The sequence below is a fragment of the Muntiacus reevesi genome, chromosome 4 (assembly GCF_963930625.1).
Source record: "Muntiacus reevesi chromosome 4, mMunRee1.1, whole genome shotgun sequence".
NCBI classification, from domain to species: Eukaryota; Metazoa; Chordata; class Mammalia; order Artiodactyla; family Cervidae; genus Muntiacus; species Muntiacus reevesi.
This window is the reverse complement of record NC_089252.1, coordinates 40,506,262-40,531,455: the sequence shown is the minus strand read 5'-3', so window position 1 is coordinate 40,531,455 and position 25,194 is coordinate 40,506,262. Positions and strand designations below refer to the sequence as shown.

At 47.7% G+C, this 25,194-nt stretch overlaps 1 protein-coding gene across 3 annotated transcripts in view; it reads left to right on the top strand.

Annotated features, from left to right (window-relative positions):
- Positions 1-11,228: 11,228 nt before the first annotated feature.
- The window catches only part of PIEZO2 (piezo type mechanosensitive ion channel component 2), a 246,335-nt gene continuing 232,369 nt past the window's right edge, over positions 11,229-25,194 (top strand). For 2 of the 3 annotated variants that reach the window (XM_065932593.1, XM_065932591.1), the window contains exon 1: positions 11,229-11,413. In XM_065932593.1, coding sequence (XP_065788665.1) covers positions 11,350-11,413 — 64 coding nt within the window. In that variant the 5' untranslated portion in view covers positions 11,229-11,349. The remainder of the gene's footprint in view (positions 11,414-25,194) is intronic. The other variant, XR_010662900.1, reaches the window with a different exon arrangement.

The window sequence follows — 25,194 nt, the reverse complement described above, 5'->3', positions numbered from 1 at the left end:
GGAGAATTAGGTGAACATTTTGTGGCCAGGGAGCATCGAAGCTCAGAAGAGTACCTTTATCTGCTGAATTTACAAATTCACGTGAATTTAATACAGTGGTCTCACTGCTGTAGTGGTGTTTCTCTTTTCTTTGGGAAAAAGTGAGATGGAAACCGGTTTTCTACTTTACTTCTTGGCTGCAGAAGAGCACAAGACAATTACAGAACTGTGCAAATATGATGTGAAATACCATAGCTCTGTAATTAACCCAAACCCTAGGTGCCTTCCAGGCTGCTCTGTCACAAAATTGCTGCGTAGTTCTCACAAACTTCATCAACCCTTGAGATAATCTTAATCTTTTCAACTTTTTATAGTTTTGAAAGTCAGAACAAGCTTTCCTTTAGTTATGAGACATGAAAAGTTCTAAATTTTAGAGTCACTTAAAAAATATGCATATATGAAAAGGCACAGACTGTTTTAAAATTAAAAGACATTTTGCTTTCACAGCCCTTTAAGGGCTAAAAATTCTTGCAACATACTTGTCTCAAACTTGGGAAGATCCCCTGGAGAAGGAAATGGCAACCCACTCCAGTATTCTTGCCTGGAGAATTCCATAGACAGAGGAGCCTTGTGGGCTACAGTCCATGGGGTCACAAAGAGTTGGACACGACTGAGTGACTAACTTTGCTTTACTTGTTTCAAAATCTAATCCTGTGAGCAATTTGTCACCTGCACTCAACAACATTAGAAGGGAATAGTCTGAAATCAACAAAGCATTATTGAGCATTTTCTTTTTGATGAAAACCACTGTTTTCTATTTTTTTCTATTGTTCTAGAATTATTGTTTTTTTCTGTTTTTTTCTATTGTTCTAGAATTATTTATTACTGAAAAGAGATATGTAAAATTTTATTTTTGGAATATAGAAAATACTCATATGTTCCATTTACATATCAAAATTATATTAAAATTTACACTCAAAGAAGTCTTGCTCCCATATAAGCTCTCAGTTTCTGATGATCCATCTTGTATTTTTTTTTTTTTTACATAAATAAGCAAACACACACACTTCCTCTCCTTCCTGTCACAGAAGACTGGACACTAAATTAACTGTTCTATACCTTGTGTTTTTTATTTAACAGTGTATGCTTTTATTCATTGTTAAACTGAACTACAGTGTTTTAGAATTTACTAAAATATGATCTTATATACAATTTTAAAATACAACGTCTAATGGTTTTTGTTTAGCAGAATTTATTTACACGATACGTTTATGTGATTCAAGAATCCAAACAACATAAAACTGGTATATTGAGAATTCCAATCCAGTTCTTCCCACCTCCCTCCCCACCTCTATACACTTAGAGGCACCCTCTATTTGTCCTTGTGAATCATTTGGGTTATTTTATTGTAAATATGACTCGGCTATTACTTGGTCCACTTCTATACACACAACAGGTCATTCTATAGGTACATTCCGTCCTTTGTTTTTTCACTTAACAATATGTGTGAGAGTCTTCAAATCAGCCTAGAACTCACCCTTAGTCTTTTCTTGCCGGTCCACAGTGTTCTTCCTCATCTGAATGGTTGATGCCAAATTCAAGGTGCAAGCTGGGCTGTATGAGTCCCCAGCCTTCCTCACATCTTCCCCATGCCCAGCTGCTCCCTTTCCCCTCTTCTCCCAAGGGCCCCCCTTGGCCAAACTCTTGTAGCAGAACCTCCCCCACCCCCACCTCCAGGCTCTGCTTCGTGGGGCCGTCTTCTTCCCCACAGGCTCTGCTCTCTGCCCAGGCTCACCCAGGCCAGACGGGCATTTCCCAGACTCTGTGAGCCTGGGGATTTCATGTTTACCTCTGCATCCTTGTGCCAAAAGCTACCATCCAGGGAGACATTCCCTCTAGGAACTGCCTTGCTAATGGGACCAGCTACTGATGGTCTTGAGTGCCCCTCCTGTTTCACGGCACAGAGTTTATCTGGTCAGGGGGATAAACTGCTCCTCGCCCTCCATATGTGTCTGTTCTGTTTAGCTGGCATGTTGTTTAGATGTGTTAGTATCTTCTGTCAGGTCAGTGGGGTCATGTTGACTGCTGCTTATCTTGTGTATTTGAGGGCACTGCAGATTTCTGGCTCTGTCACTTTGGGGTTCATTGTACAGTGAGCTCTCAAAAGGCAATCGTGCTCCATCACAGCCTGGTGCCCAGGCAGGAAGCTCACACCTGCAACAACTCAGTACCTGGGTGGGCATGAATCTCCCACTGTGCTTCTGGGAGCAAAACCCTCTAGACACTGCCATCATCCATCAATCAAGGAGGAAGACTTTTGTTACAACACGTACCTTGTGGAAGATGGGTGTTACCTTCATCGGCACATTGACTTTCCCTGTGTGTGATCTGAGTAGCAGTGTTTCTGCGCCCAGAAGGTGCATCTACTGGCAGATAGGGCATTTCAATCTTCGGTTCTGAGTAAAGTTGCGGGTTAGAAACTTGTCTGGCTCCCTTCCTACCTAACTCCCAGGAATGAATTGCAAACTCATGAGATAACGTCTCAGAAGCACCCTGAGCTTTCAATGGAAAGGAACCGAGGGTGCCAGGTATCATCCTTGTAGCCCGAGGTCTGAGTGATGCCTCCCCACTCTGCACCATTTCTGGGAAAGAGGCTGGACCCTGGTTCTTTCCAGGGGCCATTTACCCGAGTGGCCGGACCCTTGCTTTCCACACAGGTGGTGAACTGAGCGTCCCCACTGGCCACACTTCACCTTCATTATTTTTTTGTTTTGTTTGTTTCAGAAACAAAAACACACCATTTTAAGCAACTGCCATGTTTGGCCCCTTGGAAGTGCACAAGCTGGGGTTTGAAGGTAGGTCTGTTTAACTTCAAATCCCCTCCACGCCCCCAACACACGTCTTGTTTTTCTACTGTGGAGGCTGAGAGGGCCTCCTGGAATCAACCCTCTGCTCCCACTGGAAGGAAGACAGGAGGAGACTCTGGAGGAGAAGGGAGGGCAGGCAGCCAGGCGGCAGTGCCAACTCTGGCAGGTGTGCCTACCTGAGTTCAGGCCAGGGGCAGGGAGACATCACTGCATGTGGACTGCTCCTTCGCCAGGATTCTCCAGGATGGTTGAAACCCTGCATCCCAGCACTGACGGGCGGGTCCATGATGACCATACCATGCGGGGCTGCATCTCCGGGGCCCAGTGGGCGAGCCCAGGCCTGCACGCTGTGCTTGCCCACGATGGCACAAGTGCCACCATCTTGGTGAAGATGGATTCTGACTCTGCTCCACGCTTGCCATGACACCTGGAGAGGTCCACCTGCCCAGCCAAGGTGCCACATGAGCCGGGAAGTGGGGTGCAAAGCCTAATTTGGAGCCAAAGGAAAGGGAGACAGTCACAACCTCTTCACCTGCACGTCGTCCAACTGTGCATGAACACACGGAATCGAGGGTATTCGACTCCCCCCTTGGCTGCAGATTTCTTCTTGCAGCCTCTTTGCCCTTGTCTTCTTCCCAAGCTTCCATCATATGAGTGGTTGGAATATTTGGAACTGAGTTAAATGTAGGCTGACCCAATCCTGAAGACGCCACCTGGACACACGGTTGGTGAGGAGGGGCTGGATGGGGTTGCGGGGAAGGTACACCACTCCCTCCTGGGGGGCTCTGTGGGGGACCCACCTGACCACGCACAGCTCTCCGCCACCCCTAGAGGGCCCTGCACTTGATGTGATGCCCCTCCCCTCCTCTCAGCTGTGTGTCCAGGTGTCATCCTCGGTGTTGGGTCAGCTGACATCTAACTCGGTTCCAAGAATTCCAACACATCCTATACCATTCCTGGTTTCTTCCTTTTGAATTTTGTAGTGTGTTTCGCTTTTAAGATGTCCACTTTTCTCAGTTTTTTTTTTTTAAACAGAATATCTAAAGAGGCATTTCCTACCCTGTTAGGAAGGGAAGGAAAGTTGAACGTTGAGGTAGCTGTGGGCAGGGGAGTTCAGAATCCCCCTCTCCACCAGGGGATTCTGACCCAGAAGCGAATCTCTTCAGGCTGGGGGGGAGGAGCCTGGTGTTTTTTATTTATTTTTGTAAGAGGGACCATTTTCTCACATCCCCAAACAAACAAGCAAAGCACTTGTTTGAAGGACCTAAAAGAATTTTGGCAAAACCCATGATGTTTATCGCATCCTTGGACAAGCTAGAGAGACGTTCGTGCTGATCAATCGAGAAACGTGACTGGACTTTTCAGAGCCAATGATGTCTGTTCTGCTTGTGGGCTCACAACCGCTGACGCCATCCATCTGCTGAAAAAGTGGAAGACACGGGTAAGTTCTGGACCAAAGATCAGCCTTTCAGGGGCTTCAGCGTCCACAGCCCAGAGGACACATGAATATGCTCTTTCTGTAGAAGGAAGTAAAAGAAAGTCGATTAAACACACACACACGCCCCATCATGGGGAAACCTAGAAAGGTCAAGAGGTTGCCTGAGCTGCAATGCCCCGGGTGCTGGGACCTCCCAGAAGTGGTCAGTGATTAGGTCTTACCTGAGTGCCCTCCCACACTGACCTCAGGCTGGGTCTCAGGGCTGCCGCGAACAACAAGTCACAGAGGGTGGACGTCGGTCGACCCACGAATCCCAGGTTTCGGTGGCTGCGGTTCTCACCCCTGTGACATGCCTGTAACATACCTGAGTGTGTCTGCAACAAGCCTTTAACATGCCTGAGTGTGCCTGTAACACGCCTACAGTACGCCTGGGTGTGTCTGTTGCTCCACGTGTGCTTAGCAGGTGCTCATGTGAAGAGCCGACTCATTGGAAAAGACCCTGATGCTGGGAAAGATTGAGAGCAGGAGGAGAAGGGGGCAACAGAGGAGATGGTTGGATGGCATCACTGACTCGATGGACATGGGTTTGAGCAAACTCCAGGAGATAGTGAGGGACAGGGGAACCTGGTGTGTTGCAGTCCATGGGGTCGCAGAGTTGGACATAACTGAGCAAGTGAACGGCAACAACAACATGACTGTTACAACTGAATTAAAGAGAAGACAGAGGATGTGGCTTGAAAGCTGGATGATCTGGTTGAGCTGTAGGTGTCCCTCGTTGGCGGAAAGTGGAGACTGTGACCTGCTGTCATCGACCACGTGGTCCTCCCTCTGCCTCTAGGACGCTGGCCGCTCTTCCTGCCTGGGTTGCTGCTCCTTCTCTACCTGCCTGGATAAGTCCTTCACTCATTTAACAAGCATTTACTCAGGGTCTGCTCTGGGCCACCTCCTGTCTCAGGTTCCAGCCACGCAGCAGTGAACAGAAGAGAGTTCTTGCCTTCACGGAGCTTATACTCTGCAGAATCCACAGCCATCCCTCAAAGTCCAGCAAGCACCACCTTCTGGAGAAATCTGTCCTGAACTCCCTGAGAACAAACAAGGTTCACCACCACACTCTCCTGTGGTACCTGATTCTTCCACTCAGTCCTCTGCGCTCCGGTCTAGTTTCCTTAACTATCTACAGTGATTGATTCGTGTCTGTCTTTACCGGGTAGTCTCTGTATGAAGGCCCCTCTGTGTGTTCGAGCCCATCAGCCTGTTGTTGGCTGCAAGAGAGGGTTGTTGGTTGTGCCTAATTGCTTGCTTTAGGTACTTGTATGTTTTCATTATACTTTTAGCCAAAAGGTGGTGCTGCAGGAGAATAAGTGAAGGAAGCTCCGAACTTGCTGACTTAGTCACTGAAGGGCCTGAGACAGTCCCAGTTGCAAGCTAATGTAGGCTAACGTCAGTAACCAAAACTGGCCCTTCCCCAAACGTGTACACACCCCACACAAACACACATCCCAAAGATCTTAAGAGCCAAGAATGAAAATCACTTTGACTCACCAAGAATATTCACATTTCAAAGACCATTTAAGAAATCCTGATGGAGTTCCAGGAAATGCAGCTGGAATCCAAGTCACTTTGAAATGTGCATTTATTAACTAATAAATGTCTATAGAATACAGACGAGGAAACTTTTCCTGTTTCAGTGAATCCAAGTAAAGAAAAAAACTTGCAAATTTTTTGTTTAGTAATTTGCTTTGAGTGACTACATTTTACTGCTAAATTGCTGTGCAAATTCCCTTTAGACTCTTTCCAGAGTTTAATTTAGTTTTTCTGGGTGAAATGAAGCCCTCAGCCTCTTTAAAGGCTTCAGGAGAAATGACACAGAAAGCAGCTAAACAATCCCGAGATAAAAATCTGCTCAGAAACCTGGTGTTGACTGTGAATAATACATGGTGGTTCCCATGTTTTAGTGTCAGCCATCTGGTCACCAGTGCCCAAGGTGAGTCACCAGCCTCCACAGAGCATTCTCCCCACAGATTGATAGTTGCTTCTTTTATGTGTCAGTCCTGCAAAAATAAATAGAATTGTACATGCTCCTGTATTTTCATATGAGATCTTTCTTACCCTGTAATAGATATTCGTGTATGTGTGTGTGTGTGTGTGTGTAATGGACACAAGTAACCAGAACACAATTTGGAGACAATATTTTGCTGTATAGCCTGCTTCATAGCTTGCTTTATAGGTGGGATTCCACCCATACCCTGAAAGCCTAGAATCTGATTGAAAAACTAAGGCATGGACATGTCACTTGGCTGAGTTTTCAAAGTTCTTGATCATCAGACACAAAACCAGCAGTTGGCTTCAGATTCTGAATCCACATGACAGCTCAAAAATTGCACTTTGGGCCAAGGTGTAAACTTCTGTACATCCCGCAGAAAGATGGCAGGTAAGGGCCAGATGCCGCAGATGGTGAAACAGGGATACACACAGGGATTTGGTTCATTTTTGCTGTAGATGACTGTGGGGGAGACCACCTGGGGGAGAGCTTTTTAGAAGAAGCATAGCACAATGATGCCTCCCACAAATTATTAGAAGGTGTCTGGGTTTTTGGAATTTGGAGACCTTAAAAATACTTCTGCTGTAAACATCAAACTGACAGCTTAAAAAATGTAACCACAGAATATATTAGCAAAGAGAAGACAGGCTTTCATTCTGCTTCCAAGTTTTTCAAGTTTAAGAGCCAAAAACCACGTGGCTTCTAACTAAAATCACTTTTAGACGAATACTGTAACTTACAAATGAAAACACAGAAACGCGAATCTCTGAAAATATGAAGTGAGTACATATGTCGACAGAACACACATTACTGATGGGAGAAGAGGGCCTTAAGTTGGCTGGAGGCACCACTTTCTCTGCAGGCTCAATGGCGCCTATGGATCTTGGCAGATTTCACTGGGAGAAGAAAATGCCAAGTTGACAACTTTCATACTCCTCTGGGAAACACTGGTAAAGTTACCATTTGAGACTGAAAAAGGTTATTAACTCCGTGTTTGATTTTGAGCACAGTAGAGAAAATTAGCCTTTGGGACAAGGATGGTGTTTCTGAGTGATTTTGTCAACTGGGGGGCATCAGACCAAGTTCAGAAAGATGAAGCCTAAACAGGTGAGACGAAACCCACAGGCGAGACAAAACCCACAGAAGCCACAGCGCCATATTGTCTGTGGCTAAATCTCAAACACTCAGGAGAATGTCTCTCAGTGGATGGCGGGGGGCAGTTTTTAACATGTTATTGAGGCCAGGACATCTTTCTGAGTATCAGAGCAGGTTATGGTGTTTTAGCAAAACAGCCTCAGAAGTGCAGGAATAGTTCTTGTTTCTCAATAATAGCAATGGCAATAGCATGAATGCTAACATTAGCTGCTACTGTTCATCGGATGATAACTGTGCTCCAGGCATCTCTGAGGGTTCTCTCCATCTACATAGCGCTTCATATGAGCTAGTGTGTATTGCTTTCCTTAATGTATGGAAGAGGAATCCAAGGCATTAAAGTGTCAGTAATGACCCACCCATGTGATGCAGAGACGCCTGGAGTGACCAATGCCTGATTCATCACGTGGGCAAAAGTTGGGGTCATATCCTTTAGGTGCTCATCAGATATCAAAACAATGTGTTTATGAGTATCCAATGGAGTTGATTTTCTCCATAAAGCATTTTCTACCTTGTGGCAGGTTTCAGGCAAGATCATACTCAGAAGGAGGATGAAAGTGACTGGCCAAACAGGGCTCCTGACCAAGGGGAGTTGTGTCTTGTGGGCTGGAAAATCCTTAAAAATCAGCCGGTCTAGATATTAGCTACTGCTCCTCACATTGGGGAATTATTAGGGTAAAACAGCCCTTGTAAAGACAACACCTCTGACTACTGACGTGCAGGCCTGTGTCACCACAGTATGAAAACACAGCTCCAGAAATGTGGCGTTGCTTGGGTGAGGCAAGTTTTGAAAACCATGGTCTATTTCCGGAGTTCTGACATGTGAATGAGGAGAGTGGTTCTCTCCTCCGACTGCGCACCTGAGCACCCCACCTCCTGGCTTTCCCAAGCACACAGCTGTTGGGGCCGAGAACAAGTCAGAGTCAAAACCAAGAGTTTTGGTTTAATGGAGAGATCCCAGGTGCCTGAAGCATGCAGCCAGGGACAGCACACCTTCTAGTAAAATGCAGACAACTAAAACTCCTTGACTGTATGTGTGGGTGGACAAAGAAGTGGGATCCAGGTCTTAGAGTCTCTAAAGACCAAATGGTCAACTTGGTACACAGAGGGGCAGGACAAGCAGGAGGTGGATTAGGGAAGATCACGCCTCTCCTAGCCAGGTATCTGAGATAGTGATTCAGAGGACATCTAGACAGGTCTAGGTTCTGTCTATCAGACAGGCCATAGTCAAAGCCATGGTTTTCCAGTAGTCATGTATGGACGTGAGAGTTGTACCATTAAGAAGGCTGAGCGCTGAAGAATTGATGCTTTCGAATTGGAGAAGATTCTTGAGAGTCCCTTGGAATGTGAGGAGATCAAATCAGTCAGCTCTAAAGGAAATCCACCATGAATATTCATTGGAAGGACTGTTGTTGCTGAAGCTGAAGCTCCAAGACACTGATACTGGGAAAGAGTGAGGGCAGGAGGAGAAGGGGGCGACAGATGGTTGGATGGCATCATCAACTCAATGGACATGAGTTTGAGTTGTCTGGGAGACAACTAAGGACAGGGAAGCATGGTGTGCTGCAGTCCATGGGGTCACAAAGAGTTGGACATGACTTAGTGACTGAACAACAAGAAAAAGACAGTGTTGGAAACCTACCAAGAACATGACGAAATATTCAGAGTAAACTGAGGATTCAGGTGGTGACACAGTGTTACATAAAATTCAGGAGGGCTTTGTGACCTCATAATTAGGTTCCCAAAACAAGTTGTATCAGAGAGATGGACAGAGGGAGAACCAGAGGACACCACCTATGAGCATCACAGTGCTAGACTTGGAAAATAGGTGCAGATTGTCACCAGGCTTCTATAAAACACAATTCCTGGGTGAGGACAATGATTTGCTGATAAGTTAAGTTCCTGTTGTCTTCTCTAGCCCTAGCGCAGTGCACACTGACGTTTGGAGTTCTGGTGGTGAAACTTCTTGAGGGTTCCAGAATACAAGGATGGTCTAAGTTTTGGTGTGTCTTTGCAAGATCTGACTGCATCACAGCTTCATAAAAAGGTGTTGGTTCACAGTGTATTTGTCTTTCTCAGGGAATTTGTGAAGAAATTTGGGCTCAAAATGCAAGCTTATTGTATCTCTAAAGGGAGACCTTGTTGGTTATCATAGAGAACTAAGGTTTGTGTAAATTTCCATCAGCAGACTTCTCCATCATCAAACACCAGTTCAAGCCCAGAAGGCTGGTGGAAGTCAAATTCTTGCCTCTCTGCCCTCCTGATGGAAATGCCAGTTTTGAAGGGTCCTCCCTACAGGTCAGATCACCTGTTTCAGGTCTCCAGTGTCCCCTCAGTGACAAAACTGCTGGATAATTGAGAAAAGAGCATCTCCCAGCTAGAACCAGGTATCTCTAGATCTTACCTAGAGAAAGAGAAAACAGGGGTTATGAGTAGAGAAGAGAAACAGTATACTCTCTTCCCAGGGGCCACGACAAGCAACAAACAAACCCGAGGCGAAAACAAGACGTCTCCAAAATCTAAGTGGGCGCGCATCTGATTCCTATGTTCACTCGCAGATTTCCCAATGACCCAATGAATTTGGAAAGACTCAGGATTTCCCAGGGCCGCGTCAAAGATGAAACTTCTCGCTCGGTTCAGAATTCGCAGGGATACTGGTCTGGACGAATGCCGCTTTTCTTCCTCTTAGTGCGTGCAAGTGGGCACGTGTGGACCTAGCACAGTGACAGTCGCGCCAACTTCTGCTCTCCTGTCGCCTGTGCACGATTCCTGGAGCCTTAAAAGACTCCCCGGGCGGGGGGTGAGCTCAGGGCCGCGCCCTGGGGACCGGATGGTTCCTTCAGTCTGCAAAAGGACTGGACCCAGCGGTCCTGAGGGTCCGGGAGCGAGCGCGCCAAGCCCATCACTCGCAGGCGGGGGGTTGCCTGCGCTTGTTCCCCGCACTTGGGCCTCGCGCCCGCCTCCAGCCGTCCAGGGGAGGGACACCGCACCGCCCCGAGTCGCCTCCCATTGGCCGGTGCGCACGCCCGTCCGCGAGCGCGGCTTCGAAAGTTTCATTGAAGGTGGAGAAGTGCGCGCCCGCCCGGAGCCGTGGCTGCGCCGCCAGGGCGAGGCAGCACCGCGCGGGGCGGGGGCGCGCTGGCCGCCGGGCGGCGTTCGTTTTTCATTTTATTCCTTTAAGTCGAGGCCGAGGAGGAGCGAGTGGAGGCTGCCCCTTCGCGCGCCCCTCTGCCGACCGGTCAGGGAGCCCCGAGCAGTCGGGAATGGTTACGCGAGTCCGGCCGCCCGCGCCCCGCTGTCTCCGGCCCGAAGCCCGGGGGCGCAGAGGCTGAACCGAAGACCGCCGAGGGAGCCACCGCGGGGCCGCTCGGGGCCAGGACCTCTCCGCGAGCTCACGCCGAAAGAGGGCCGCGCCGTCACCTCTATTCTGAGAAGACTCCACGAAGAAGGCTCCCCGCTGCCCGCGAGCGACATCCCGGGAGCCGCCGAAAGGACATCACGCCCTCCTCTCCCCTTTTCTCGCCGCGCCGCCTCGCGGGACCCTCTCGAAGTGCCAGGTCCCCAGCTCCGGCCTCCGGCACCCGCTGCAGAAACCTCCGGCACCTTCGGGGAGTCCACACTGAATGGGCCGGCCGTGAGAGGTCGGGCGCCCGACGAGGGGGCTTCGTAGGGCCTGGTGAGCGGCGGCCGGGAGATTGGAGAGGCGCGGCCGGGAAAACGGAGAGCGCGCCCTCGGGGCGCACGGCGCCGCGGCTCTAGTCGAGGTGATGCCCGGGCGGCTGCAAGCCGCCGGCCGCAGGAGGCCCTAGGCGGGCATGGGCTTGGCACCGCAGTGCTAGAGACCCTCTGCTCGGACTCGCGGGACCGACGCGATGGCCTCGGAAGTGGTGTGCGGGCTCGTCTTCAGGCTGCTGCTCCCCATTTGCCTGGCAGTAGGTGAGTGTTTCCCGCTCTCCGAGGGTCCAGGTGAGGGGAGGGGGCTTCTGGGAAGGGGGCGGGCTTCAGCGCAAACCCAGATCACCAGCTCGAGTGCCCGAGACCCGGTTCGGGGAGTCAGCTCCGTGGTCTGGGTGCCGAAGCCCGGCACTTTCAATTCTCGCTCTGGGGCGCACGAACGGGGTCTCCATGATCGGGGTCTTAACCGTCCCCCTGCACAATCCGGGCAGCCGGCTCGGCCAGTGCTGGAGACGGAGCTGAGTTTACTACACACGGAAATTTTTATGGAGTGCTGACTTATGCACAATGGATGCGAATCCGCCTGGAAGGTAGTTGTAGACCCCTTCCCAGATTTGAACAAGAGCACCCTCCCCCTGTCCCTGGACGCAGGACACTCGCTGCATCCAGAGGGTTTCTAGGCCACCTCTGCTCCGTCCCGTGTCCCAGCCCCTGGGAGGAAGAAGGGACGGACTCGGGTCGCGCAGGCAAGTGGTGCCCTGAAGTTGCTGGCTTTACTCACACAAAAGCCCCTACGAGGCTGCGGACACGGAGGCCCAGCTCCGCTCCTGCGCGGTCCAGACGGATCTGTAGCTGCGCTGGGACTCCGAGGTTTAAGCGAGGCCAGAAGGAGCCTCCCGGATTCCCAGGCAAGGATCTCACTGTTTTTATGCGGCCGGTAGGGCGTGAAAAGTCACCGGCCTTCAGGTCTAAAGACACCCGCGGGACGCGGGCTTGGAGTGAGAGGGGCCCAGTTTTTCCTCTCGTAGAGGTGCCACACTGAACCCCGCTAAGGTGACTGTGGGCACCTAACCCTCACCTGTTCCCACCGGAGCTAGAAAAGAGGACACGTCTTAGCAAGTAGCAATTGCGGTTGCAAGGAGAGCCAGATTCATGCGGAAAAAGCCACCTTTGTCTATTTTACCAGAGGTGGAGGATCAGGGTCACACCTGTGTTCAGTGGGGACATAATCGGAAGAGGGCTTGGGAGGGTTTCCTGAGGGCTGGCCCCAGCTCCTGGGGGGATTATGTGGCCGAGTATTAACACAGAAGAAACCTGCGCGGAAAACCGAGAAGGCTCCCGGAGAGGCGAGAGGCCTGGTCCCTAGGCAGGAGGAGGGGCCAGCGCGGAGGCGGCCGCGGCCTCTTTGCCACTCTAGTTTCCCGGCAGGACCCTTCTGCGGGCATATTTGTCCTTGAGCATCGCTCTGCCGGCGAGGAGCGCGGCTCCCACGAAGCTCCTGTGGGCGTCTGTCCCTGCCAGTTTGCTTGAATTTGGGAAGAATAGAGCCTTTGAGAAATCGATCAGGGACACTGTGCGGCTGCTTCGCAGGTCGCGTCCTGTCCAGGGACCGCGTGTCTCTGCAGGGCCTGATACCGCGCCCGGCTTTAGCGGGGGCTTTCGGTCTGGGGCCGATTCGTGGTAGTCAGTGAGATGGGGAATGGCTCTGCCGCAGCCTGCGCCGTCCCTCCGGCCCCACCCCCCTGTCCCCCCCACCCCCCGCCCAGGCTCGGAGGGGTGGTAGCTCCTGGGGACTGCCGGTGGTTAACCTGCGACGCACACCTAGCAGAGCGACAGGACAGCAGTGATTACTTGCTGATGGCCGGCGACCTCGCACTGAACTTGGCAGCTGCAGAGCCCGCCAGCTTCCTCTGGAAGTCCGCGGCCTCTGGGGTGGGGTCGCGTCATTCCAACTCATCTTGGGGGTCTACACCGCAAAATCCTTCTGCAGGACGGTTATAGCTTTGCGCCCTCGAGGGCCGGGCACCGCGCACTTTCCGGCTTTGGAGCCCGAGGCTCAAGGCTGGAGCCACAGGCTCCCCGGGGCGCCTGGAGGAGCGGGGACAACGGTCGTGCGGGTGGGATCCCGTCATCGTTCGGGGCCGCTTCGTCCCTCCCCGGCCTACTCCCAGCGCCCCTCAGCCCCGCGATACGGTCACCACCGGGGGCGCACAGGGGCCCAACCAGGCTCGATAGGGGCGGAGACTCGCACGTGCGCCCCGCGGGTCCCCGACCTTCCCGGCGGGAGAGCGGCGTCCAGGAGCCGAGGACGCCGGGCCGCCCGCAGTCCAGCATCCTGGCTCCAGCCTCGCCTCCTTCCCTTTCCAGCTCAATTCTCAGGATTCCCTCCACCTTCCGGGTGCAGGGAGGGGAACCCAGGGTGTGCGAGTGTGTGTGTGTGTGTGTGTGTGTGTGTGTGGCTGCGCATTTGGGGCGTGCGAATGTGACTGTATGTGGGGGCGGGCTGCTTGCGCTGGGTGGGGCCTTAGGTTATCTCTTGTTGCTCCCCTTCCCCTGGGAGGAAGGGGAAGGACTGGGACCTCGGACCCCAGACCTCCGCCCCATCCCCCAACCCGCCCCACCGCCTGGATGAGAGCACAGCTCCTGGGAGGACCAGAGCACTCACTCCCACCACTCACCCCTCACCACTTGGTGAGGAAAGACAACCCACTTCCGACGGCTGGTGCGCGCCTTCTAGTCTTTGTCCTTTAACTGCAGGACGAGAGGCTGCTGGGTGGGTGTTGCCTGATGTAGACATTCAATTCTCTACTACAGGAAGTGGGTGTTTTCAAGGTTATTGGAGGGTTTTCAGGCTCCCCGGCTCCCAGGGTGCTACTAAATCAAATATTCAGATTTCCCTAATATCCTGGACATGGAGAGTGCAGTGATCCGCCTGCCATTAGAATCGATTTTTACGTTTTAGTCGTCTATTTTTGTAACTGGCAGAGGCAGTCTTTAAAGCCAAGCCTTTGCAGAAGCTCAGGCCTTTATATATCACCATCCATGTTGAAATGTTTCTGCAGATGGATGTCCATCTCTCCTCCCCCAAGGATGGATGCTAAACACTAACTGCCATTGTGCTTAATCTGATGTTTTAAGAGTTCTTTCTTTTCCTGTAAAAGAAATTTGCAGAGAAAAAATAAGTGAAATCAGTCCTCTTTCAAGCCAGCGTTAGGGGCTCTTGAGTGTTTAAAGCAGAACAAAACCATAAAGTAGCATAATGTAATATAATACAGTATGATGTAATATGTTGTTTAGCATCCAAAATAGACATCCAGTGACAGGTTTTCCTACATCAATAGTAAATGAACATTTTGAAGATCTCCAAAATTGTCTGTGACTGCTTGAGTAGCCACCCTGATTATTTTTCCTCAAACTATACATGAAGGAGAACCTAGATAAACCCTTCCATGATATTATGCAGTCTTTAATAATCATAATAATATCTGGTCACCGTTGAGCACTTTAGAAATGTTTTTATGTTTGTTATCTTTTAGCCTGACTCTACTATCCCACTCAACTCTAAGTCTATGGTTGAGTCCATTCCAGGACTGGGAGCTGGTTGGCATGCTGCTGACCACTCGTTCCGTCTTGCCTGCTGTTGCCTGGAGTCTCCTCATGTCTTTCCTGGAAGAGCTGACTTAATGTTATTTTTGGGGGAGAGGGGAGCCTGGCTTGGACAGACCAGATTGGCCCAGGAGGGGCAGAGCCACAGGGCACCATGAACTTATGATGCCCCTAAATGAAGTGACCAGAACCACGTGGGAGACTGTTAGTTACGAAAAGAATCAACCAACCAGTTAGCGCTCTGCAGGCAAGTCCCACTTGGATAATCTCACAAATCTAGCGAGAATCTCCAAAATTCCCTTTAGAGATAGTTGGCTTAAAGTGAGCAAAACCATGGAGTCACTTTTGGAATATGCATGCATGTGGCCATATCTGAATGTAATTTCCTCTCTATTGCGTAATATATTTCTCCTGCAGCATGTGTCATTTTGCTGCCACATTTACACATACTCCAAGAATTACCAGTGAAGCCTGAGCAAAGTCTCCCCCTTGCCTCTGCTGTAGCTCTTAGATGGAGGAGGAGGTCTCAGCTGATGAAGGGAGCTTTGGCAGTTTGAAATCGCTTTCTTTTTCTATCACACCTTCTGAAGCTTAGACAGGTAGATACTATTTATTACTTTCAGCAAGGACAAGAGTGCCAGTGAAAAGGATCAGGAATGTATAGCTTAAACCTAAAATAAAATATTTCGTAAACATAGGCAGGCAAGAGGATTTTGTTAGCCGGGCAGTGAAAGCTGGAGCCATGTGTCCACCCCACAGATTGTCACTGGTCTGTCCCTCTATAGGCCATGTGTGCCTTGCTCATCATCAGAGATAACTTTGGGGAAGAGGGTTTGGTGACTCCACAGTTTTAGAGACCTCCATTCAGATCTCGCCTCTGATCACAGAACTGGTTTGGCCTGTTTGTTTTTGTCTTCTTTCTGCACATTGGCGGTATTAACACTTCCTTCCTTGGTTAGTTGTGAGAGAGTGTGCCCTGCACATCTTGGGTAACACCTAACACACTGCAGGTGCTCCTAGAGGGAGGGATCCTGGCTGCCTTTGTGAGGGGAGTGGCAGGAAGGCGTGAGGGAGATCCAGGCAGAAGTTAGCAGACTAACAGGTGGCGACATGAGTCATAGGAGCCTGGGCTGTGTAAATAGGATTTGTATGAAAACAGTTTGGTACCGAAATCTAGAGCCAGATTATTCCAATGAAAGTTGGTTTGTGTGTGGCAGGAGGATTTCTAATAATCAGGACTTTTCTGCTGGTTTATTTAGAAGTCTGTATATCTGCATCACATTCTGATTAAATAATAGATTATCCCTAGAACTGTACCAACAGTTTACTTCTGTCTTCCTGATGCTATACCACCATCTTCATAGCCTTTAATGTGATCTTATTTTTTCCCTTTATTTGTGTTTACATGGCCTTTTCCCTTTTAGATCCTGTGCTACTACAAGTTAGTTGTTTATGAAGTTGCATAGTAACAGCATGTATATCACATTATAACTTTTCCGTAAGTGTCCAAGAGAACTTAGAATAGTGTAAGTGTAGCCAGATATTTAATGAGTGCTTGATTGAAGAAACATATGATGATATGATATATAAAATGTAAAACTAACTTTTGTGAGATTTGCAGATATAAACAGTTGTTTTGAGGATGAGAAATCAGGTCAACAAAATAAAGCAAATATCTGATTGAATGGAGGCTAGACACAAGGTTGAATTGGCAAACACTTAAAAAATATTTGGCTGTAAGAGATAAACCTAGAGGAAGCTTGTCATTTTAACCAGCCCCTCACATGGCCTTTTAGACCCACTCAGACACGGAAAGATCAAGAAAATGAGAAGACCACATGCTAAGTGTCTGTGTAAAGAGCACATCAGACATACAGTTTTAGCAATTTCATAATTTTTGAACTGTCCAATAATTATCTAATGGGAATTTAGGAATGATAACATACAAATTTGCATTTTCCTATTTATTGGTTGATTAAAGCACCTAAGTATACTAGCAATTTAAAAATGTTTTTCCAGGCTCCTGCAGAATATACAGATTTTTATCTGCCTCCTTTCATTGTGTGGGATGGTGCTAGTTCCTGATTCATAAGCTATTGTTGGATTCTTCTTTTCGGCTTTGCTGGTGGTCATACTTTTGCATTAAACTATAATATTATGGGGCTTCCCTTTGCAAGCTCAGCTGGCAAAGAATCTGCCTGCATTGCAAGAGACCTTGGTTCAATTCCTGGGTCGTGAAGATCCCCTGGAGAAAGGATAGGCTACCCACTCCAATATTCTTGGGCTTTCCTGGTGGCTCAGACAGTAAAAAAATCCACTTGTAATGCGGGAGACCTGGGTTTGATCCCTGGGTTGGGAAGATCCCCTGGAGGAGGGCATGACAACCCACTCCAGCATTCTTGCCTGGAGAATTCCATGGACAGAGGAGCCTGGTGGGTTACGGTCCATGGGGTCACAAAGAGTTGAACATGACTGAGAGACTATATACAGCACAACATATGAGTTTCAAGTTTTCCACACTTTTCACTAAAAAGAACAAACCTGTGTATCCATGTAGTTAGTCCTGGTTTCCTGTGGTGATTTCACCAGTCATGGGGGGCTGGGGATGGTGATGGAGGTTTTGCTGAGCCTCCACCTCTCTCATAGGGAGTTATTCACTCTGTGACCAAACTCAGGATTCTCCCCCTTTGAACTGCCCCTTCCCTACCCTTAGACTTGATTCCATCATTGCCAGGCCTCCCGTCCTTGCCCTGCAGACACCTCCCCTGTGCTCAGCACAAGCTTTCCTCCACTGCTGACCCTGTGCATTTCTGATGAGACACTGGGTACCACCGCCCAAAACTGAAGTGCTGTCCAGATCACACATCAGGTCCACAGATCTCCATCTATGTTTGTCTTTGCCCTTTCACCCTGGCTGCCTGAAGCATCGCCTGTGTTCACACCCTGTGTGTCCTGCAGTGCCAGGGAGCCTCAAGTCTCTGTCTTGGCCTCTTGGGCTCTGTCCATCCTTCCCGTGTGCTGAGCCACGTGCTGTCCACTGTTGGAAGTCTTCCACCCCTTTCCCCAATCTACTCTGTGGTCCAGAGACCTTGAGCTTTCCTCCTGTCCATCACGGCCCAACCTCAGTGCAGAAAGTCACCCAAGGCCCTATGGCCACGCCCACCCCCTCCACCAGATGGCCCTTTCAGTCCATTCTAAGCAAAGACACGTCCCCTTGTCAATGTAGGTTAGCAGGGTATTGAGGCTGAGATGAATGAAAGTTCTTCCCCTCATACAACTGTAGGGATGCAGTGCGCATGCTCTCTGTGCTCCCAGAGATGATCCAGGTCAGCGGTCAGCGCTCTGTTCTCCCACAGGAATTGCATCCATTCCCAGGGTTCAAGTTACTGGTCACATGTCCATGTCCAGCTGGAGGACGGAAGGAGGACACACAGGAGGGACCCCTTCCCCACCCTCCCAGGATACAGCCTGGAGGTCACGTGACTCACTGCTGTTCACATCTCAGTAGCCTGACCTTGATAACATCATTCACCTCTGACTGCCCGGGAGCCTGGGGAGTGAATCTTCATTTGGACTGGTCTGAGCTCAGCTGAGGATCAGGGAAGGTGCTTCTGCCACAGGGGTGAGAAGAAGAGACGGGGGATACGTGTCCAGATGTCAGGCTCTGCCTCCCGTGAGGAGGGTGGCTTAGGTGCCTGCAAACTGCGGATCTGTCTACGTGGAACTCCGCCCTCGGCTTCTAGGCTGGAGTTCCAGCGGCCCCCACATGTGAGGGGCAGACCGTGACCCAGAGGAGGCTCTCTAACCTCCAAAGGGGTCGCCCGAGTTCCCCAGTTTATACAGACAGGAGCTTGAGGAACCCGTGTGGAAGGGTCTGGGGGTGTGGGGAAAACTAGGCGGAAACATAGAGCTGGCTCTGGCCCAGCTATTGGTCATGGAGCCTCTGAGTGGCGGTTCTGGACGCCAGGAAAACTCAGGGAGCTGCTCCCTGCAGAGATGTCCACCTCGAGGAGGAGGCCCCTGTGCTTCTGCTCACCTCGTGCTACATTTGTGTGAGCCAAAATTCCTTCACTTAACGTGTAGATATTTGTGGAAAAATAAGACAACAGTTTCTCAGCCTTGTGTTTACGTGATTTGTTCAATCAGCTTGTTACCCTCCTGTCACCCAGCTAGGGCAGGATGGGCATCTCGGGTGAATGAGACAATGTGGGATATGGATGCAGGGTGAGATGTCATAGCTATTTTTAGGGGATGAGAATGCCCCTGGGCATTTGGGGGTTCACCAAGAAGAGCTCTAGTATCAAAAGACACACATCTTCTCAGGGCTAGCTCCTTACACAGGAAAGAACACAGAAATTCTTTCTCTTCCTCCTTCTCTTATTTGTAGTGTGTGGTTTCTGATGTCTAAGGGGAAATGCCTGGGTTCTAAAGTCTGAATGTTTTAGATACCGATCTTGGCCTGTCATACTAGCTGTGTGACATTGATCAAAATGCTTAACCTCTCTGTTCTTCAGTGATTTCCCTTGTAAACCAAGTTGTTAGTCATAGAGCATGATCTCTCTGGGGGTGTGGGAAAAACTAGCTAGCTCAGAGCATTGCTGACAATACTTGTGAAGCTCTTGGTGCAGTGCCTAGTCTGTGGTAAATACCTAATAAAACATGGGTCTCCTTGTCAGGTGTAGGCTCAGAATTTAGGCATTATTATTGTCTGAGGGGAGTCTGAGGACCTGCTCCTTAAATTGCAGTTGCAATCAACTTCCAAGGAAGCTACAGAAGAAGGCCTGATTGAAAGAATATCTGGGTGCCCCTCAAGTTGGATAGGCCGGGGAGGGGGGGACTCTGGGCCATTGTTTGTTTTTGCCTTAAAAACAGGGGACATCTGCTCACCTTTAGTCCTTCTTCCTAGGCAGGCTGAGCCATCTCTCTGTGTTCCCCTGCCACTTGGCTTCATATATTGACAGATGGTACTGAGTTACATGATCTCTCTCTTCCCTTCCAAGTGTCTGCAAGTTCTGGTACCCAGTGTGATCCTTCATGCCACACCCAGCACTAAACGTACTGCCTAACACACAGTAGATAGTAAATAGGTATTTGTAGGTTTTTAAACTGCAAAGATGTGTCCCAACATTGCCCTTCAGCTGCCAAGCCAGGGCTGTGACCTACAGTGAACACGGAAGAAATATTGCTGATTGATTGACGAACGAATTCGTGGGCTAAGTTTTTTCCCTTGAATATCTCAGAATTCTGAAAAAAAAAAAAAGTTTAGTCTAGCATTTTACAGCTCTGGGTTTTTACATCTTTGAATGTAAAATTCATGATGGTCTGATGTGAATGCTCTGCAACTTGCCTAAACATGAATTTCTTCCGTAGGACAATTAATACCTTTTACTTGCTTTGCAGTGAATAGAGAAAGAAAAACCCACTTGAGATGGTAGAGCTTGCCCGGAGCATCATCCTTGAAGTGCATATTATTTTTTAAGATGTTTTTAGCTCTCCTGGAACCACACAAATTGATCTGTTTTCCGTTGTGGTTGAATCCCCTAAGTCAGCAGTTTTGGCCACAGGTGCAGGAGGGGAGGAAGGATGGAGGACCTTAGCAAGCTGAGAAGTTGGAAGCAGAGCGCCCTGCGACCAGGGTATAGATCCAAGCTAACCCAAGTCCTGTCTCCTCCTGCTGCCCCAGGACAGTGGCCACCTGTGGGCAGGTGCTGCTCTAGTTTCTCAGTGGGAGCACACTGCCTTGCTTGGGGGTCTGCACAGCACGTGTTTTGGGAAGTGCCCTGGTCTGAAGGTCTAAAGACCAGGTCTCCATCCTGTTCATATTGAGCTGTGGGCCTTTGCCAAGTCATGGAAACATTCTTCCTCAATTACACTCTCTAGAAACGAGGTGCTCCAGACTAAGGTATATTCTCCTGATTCTCCAGTAATATTTCTACACACACTTTCTTTCAATGTGAGAAAGGATGACTAGAAGACCGCACCTTTTAGTCAACACATCAGAATTGTTGTTGTTCAGTTACTTAGTTATTTGCACTTCTGTGGACTGCAGCATGCCAGGCTCTCTCATCCTTCACTAATGCTGCAGTTTGCTCACTCTCCTGCCCATTGAGTCAGTGATGCTATCTAACCATCTCATCCTCTGCCGCCCCCTTCTCCGTTTGCCTTCAATCTGTCCCAGCATCAGGGTCTTTTCCAGTGAGTCAGCTCTTCACATCAAGTGACCAAGTTATTGGAGCTTCAGCTTCAACATCAGTCCTTCCAATAAATATTCAGGGTTGATTTTCTTTAGAATTGACTGATTTGATCTTCTTTCAGTCCAAGGCACTCTCAAGAGTCATCTAACAGCAATTCCAAATAAGAGGATGGATCAAACCTGGCCTCCAAACTTACATTTTGATTACCAAAATCACTATGACTTTATGAAGTACCAACTTGTTAGTAATTTCAGGTCATGGTTGATTTTTCATTGCTTTCACATTCATACAGTTGTTTATTTGCTGTTAGAAACTCAGAGATGAATAGTTTCATATCTTTTAAGCTAAGAAAAGGAAAGCTGTTTTAACACAGTTACCTGCTCCATTTACTCCCCGGAGTGATCTGGAGCTGGCAGGATGGATGGCTGCCTCAGTGTGTCTGTGATGGAGAGCTGGGTCCAGTGATACTTGGTTTGAAATGCTGCACTGATGTTGAGAACCACATTCTTGTCCTCTGCTCATTCTGTGCCTCTGCTACCTTCCTATTTCATCGTTAATATAACCCACAGAGGCCAAATTAGTTTTTAGCAGAGAAAGTTGCAAACATAGTTCTTTAAAACATAAGTAGGCAAAGACAGTTATCAGTTGATAATTTTTAAATTAAGCCATAATAGGTTGATTTTCTTTTTTAAAACTTTTAAATTTTGTATTGGGGTATAGCTGATTAACAGTGTTGTGATGGTCTCAGGTGAATGGCAAAGGGACTCAGCCATACATATGCATGTATCTATTTTCCCTAAGATTCCCCTCCCATCCAGGCTGCCACATAATACTTTTTTAGATAGACTTTTAGAAGCTGATCAAAGAATATACACATTTTATTCTATTTGCTTTACATTGCTGAAGTACTTTTGAAGAGGGGTTTGTCAGTTGTTAGCCATAGTAACTTGGTTTTATTTGTAACCAGATGCTAATATTTGCTCTATTGCTCCCCCACCCACCCAAAGAACTATTCTTTTCATCTTTTTTAGTTTTGTTATAAATCAGACTGTTCAGGCTTCTCCCTCACTCCCTTTAGAGGTTCTCAAGGCAGAACAGGAGTTATATAACTATGTGACGTGATGCCAGCTTCCCCAAGGATAGATTTATTTGTGTTGTTTGTTGTCAAGGTGAAGAATTAAAAATCCTCCTGTAGATTAGCATTTGTGTCTTTTGTGCTGGGTCCCACTCTGCCTGCAATGATATCTAAGATGTTTACTTGAACTGCAGATTCTTCCTGTAGATTTGGGTGCTTAGGTCTCTTCTCCATGTAACTAACCCTATCTGACAGGTGATTGTTTTCATTTGACTCATTCTTTATGTTAAAGATTCACCTGAAACAGTGTATGCAATCTGAAGCTGTATCAGTGATTCATCCTTAAGAAACAATCTTACAGTAAAATAAGGGAATGTAAGGCATCTTTCATGCCTCTCATTCTGCTTCTTAATGGTATTTTTTTTCTTTTTACAGTATTTCTTTTATGAAACTTTCCACCATTGTTTGGCCTTTGAACAAGTTCCAAAGGTTGGGTGCAATTGATCGAGTCTTACTATTTTTTCTGATGTTCTAATGCTGTTTGGAAGAGTTTGTTCCCATCTGAGGCCAGTTGGAGACGAATAATGCTACCACATCTTGGGGTTCTCACTCCAGGCACCTCCACTGTGCAGTGAAATGAAAAGGGAACAGGTGTGGAAGAGGACAAGCCTTGGACAGTGCCTGCCCCCAGAACACCTAGCGGGTGGTTGAGAGGAGTTAAGATTGTGCTCTGGGGACCAGAGCGTGTCAGATGACCCCAGAGTGGGGTCATCTGTGGCTGGATGACCTGGGTAAGCCTTGCCTCAAGTGTGCCCATTTGCAGTGATCACACTGCCCAGAGAAATAATTCACACAAGTAGAATGAGCAGAGGACAGGCTTACAGAGGTAAAAGGAAACGTCAGCTGGGTGAAATGTGTCAAGAAGTTTATGGGGATTGAAGGAAATATAAAAATTGCTACATGTATGCTGACAATGTAAACTTTCAGCCATGCAGCTAGGAAATAAAAAGAACGCTTAGTGCTCTGAGTCAAAGGAGGCGAAGCTAAGAAGCTGCTCTCTGAAGGCCTTTGAATGCAGGCTCTGTATCCCTTGGCGGTGGAGTACGGGGTTGAGCATGGCTCACCTGGTGGAATTCAGCCTCTTGGAAGCAGAGGCACTGACTTCACGTCCCTCTTGGACCTGGTGATGCTCTTCCTTGTGAAGATCGACACCTGAAGAAGAAGCCCATTGATCCCACAAGCTCTTCCCACCTAACCTTTTTGAAACATTAGTTGGATCTTTCAAGTAGATGCCACGTTTGGATCCCATAGACCAATAAATATTCAAAGGCTAATGTTCTGTCTCAACTAGAAAGACTTGATTCTTAGACTTTGGAAACAATTTTAGGACCTAGCGATGTAGGTGATGAGTGAAATGTTGGGAAAGCATTGTAAACAAAACTTGTATTGTTGGAGGATTCCCAAGGACTCAAATGTGTGCTCACCGACCAGTCAGACAAATCCTGTGTGTTGCCCTTACAGATCATGCTGTGAGCCCTGTAGGCTGAAGGAATGTTTTATGGTCCCTTACATGGTAATGCCAGCTTTTCCCCTAAGTACTCAATACGATCATGACTCATCTAACTTCAACCAGGCTGAGCCTTTAGGTCCCCTTAGCTGATCAGCATCTGTCTCCTCTTGAATTCTGAAGGTTTTCCCATCTGAAGATCTCCTTATGATTTGACCAGATTTCCTTCCACTTTAGGTATTGTGTTCTGCTTCCACACAGAAAATAATTTCTGACTCAGTACCATGGAGTTGGAAAAGAAGTCTGCAAGTTTTATCCATTCACACCCAAGGAACAAATCAATCAAGTGTTATGGAAGTGTGTTTTCACACCTTCTGGAAGCCACCTTCAGCTTCCTCCAGTGTCTCTGGGGCTCAGAGGAACTTGGCCCTCATGGTAGCCCTCACACTCCTAGAAGATTCTAGAATCACATACCACCAAACAGGACATGGCCTGATATTGAAGGCATCATCATACTCTGGACATTAATCATTTTTCACTTTCATAATTCTTTTAAAATCTGTTATAATAAATGTTGGAAAATGGCAGTGATTACAGACAGTGACTGTATTTTTATAGGGTACTTTCTTAGCTTATTATGTTTATTTTTCAGTTCTGTAGACTTTCTTCCTTAGAGCAGTTCTAGATCTACAGCAGAGTTGAGCGAGATTTCCCACGTTTTCCTGTTCCCCCATGAGCAGCCTCTGGCTCTGAAGAGTATGATGTTGCTGTTGCTGGGTCTACATTGACACATCATTAGGTCTGTTTTAAGGAACTGGAAAATAACATATTAATTGTTAGAATGACTGTCTGTTGGTTTTCTAGATAAATTATGCATATTTCACCCAAGGGAGCTCATTTAATCAACTCTTTATAAAATTGTTGAGAAAAATATATCTCCTGAGACCACATAAATTTAGATAGACTTACCCTCTCCAGCTATAAAAGTTCAGCATAAAAATGTCTTTTCATTGGGCAGAGTGTTTTTAGGTCTAAAATATGACTTGGCTTTCAATTTGGTGGAGGAGAATCTGAAGAGCTGGGGTTGCCATGATGCAAGAGGTTCAGTTTATTTTCCCAGTTTTATAAGCAAAAGGTTTGAGTTGTCTGTCACTTACCAGGATTCAAATAAAACTCGTCTTAGTTAATTTGAAACAATGTTCTGATATATTTTGTGCCATGTATTTAGAAGGATTAAATTTTCTGAAATACATTTTAACCATGTGTTAAATATTTCCAGTTCTTCTATGAAAATTCATTTCAATAGTGAGTTTTAGAATAAAGTCATTTTACTCCCAATTTAACTTAGTTTTTTCAATATCAATAGGCCATTTAGTCATTTCTTTTTTTTTCTCTTGGAATTTGTGAGGACTAATTAAATGCTTTAATCAGAAACTGAGCCTTGATTCAACACATGAAGTCATAACTTGATAGCATTTCATATTGTGTAGGTGGGTAACTGCAGATTTACTAAAATGTCTTTTTCTTTCCAGAGTGTTGCTATAGCATGTTTTTCCAATTCCAGATGACTTCAGCAGCACAACATATTTCTGTCTTGATGTGTTTTTTGTTTTCTCAACAGTCTCCCCTTTGCATAATGCTTTATGTACATTGGACCTTG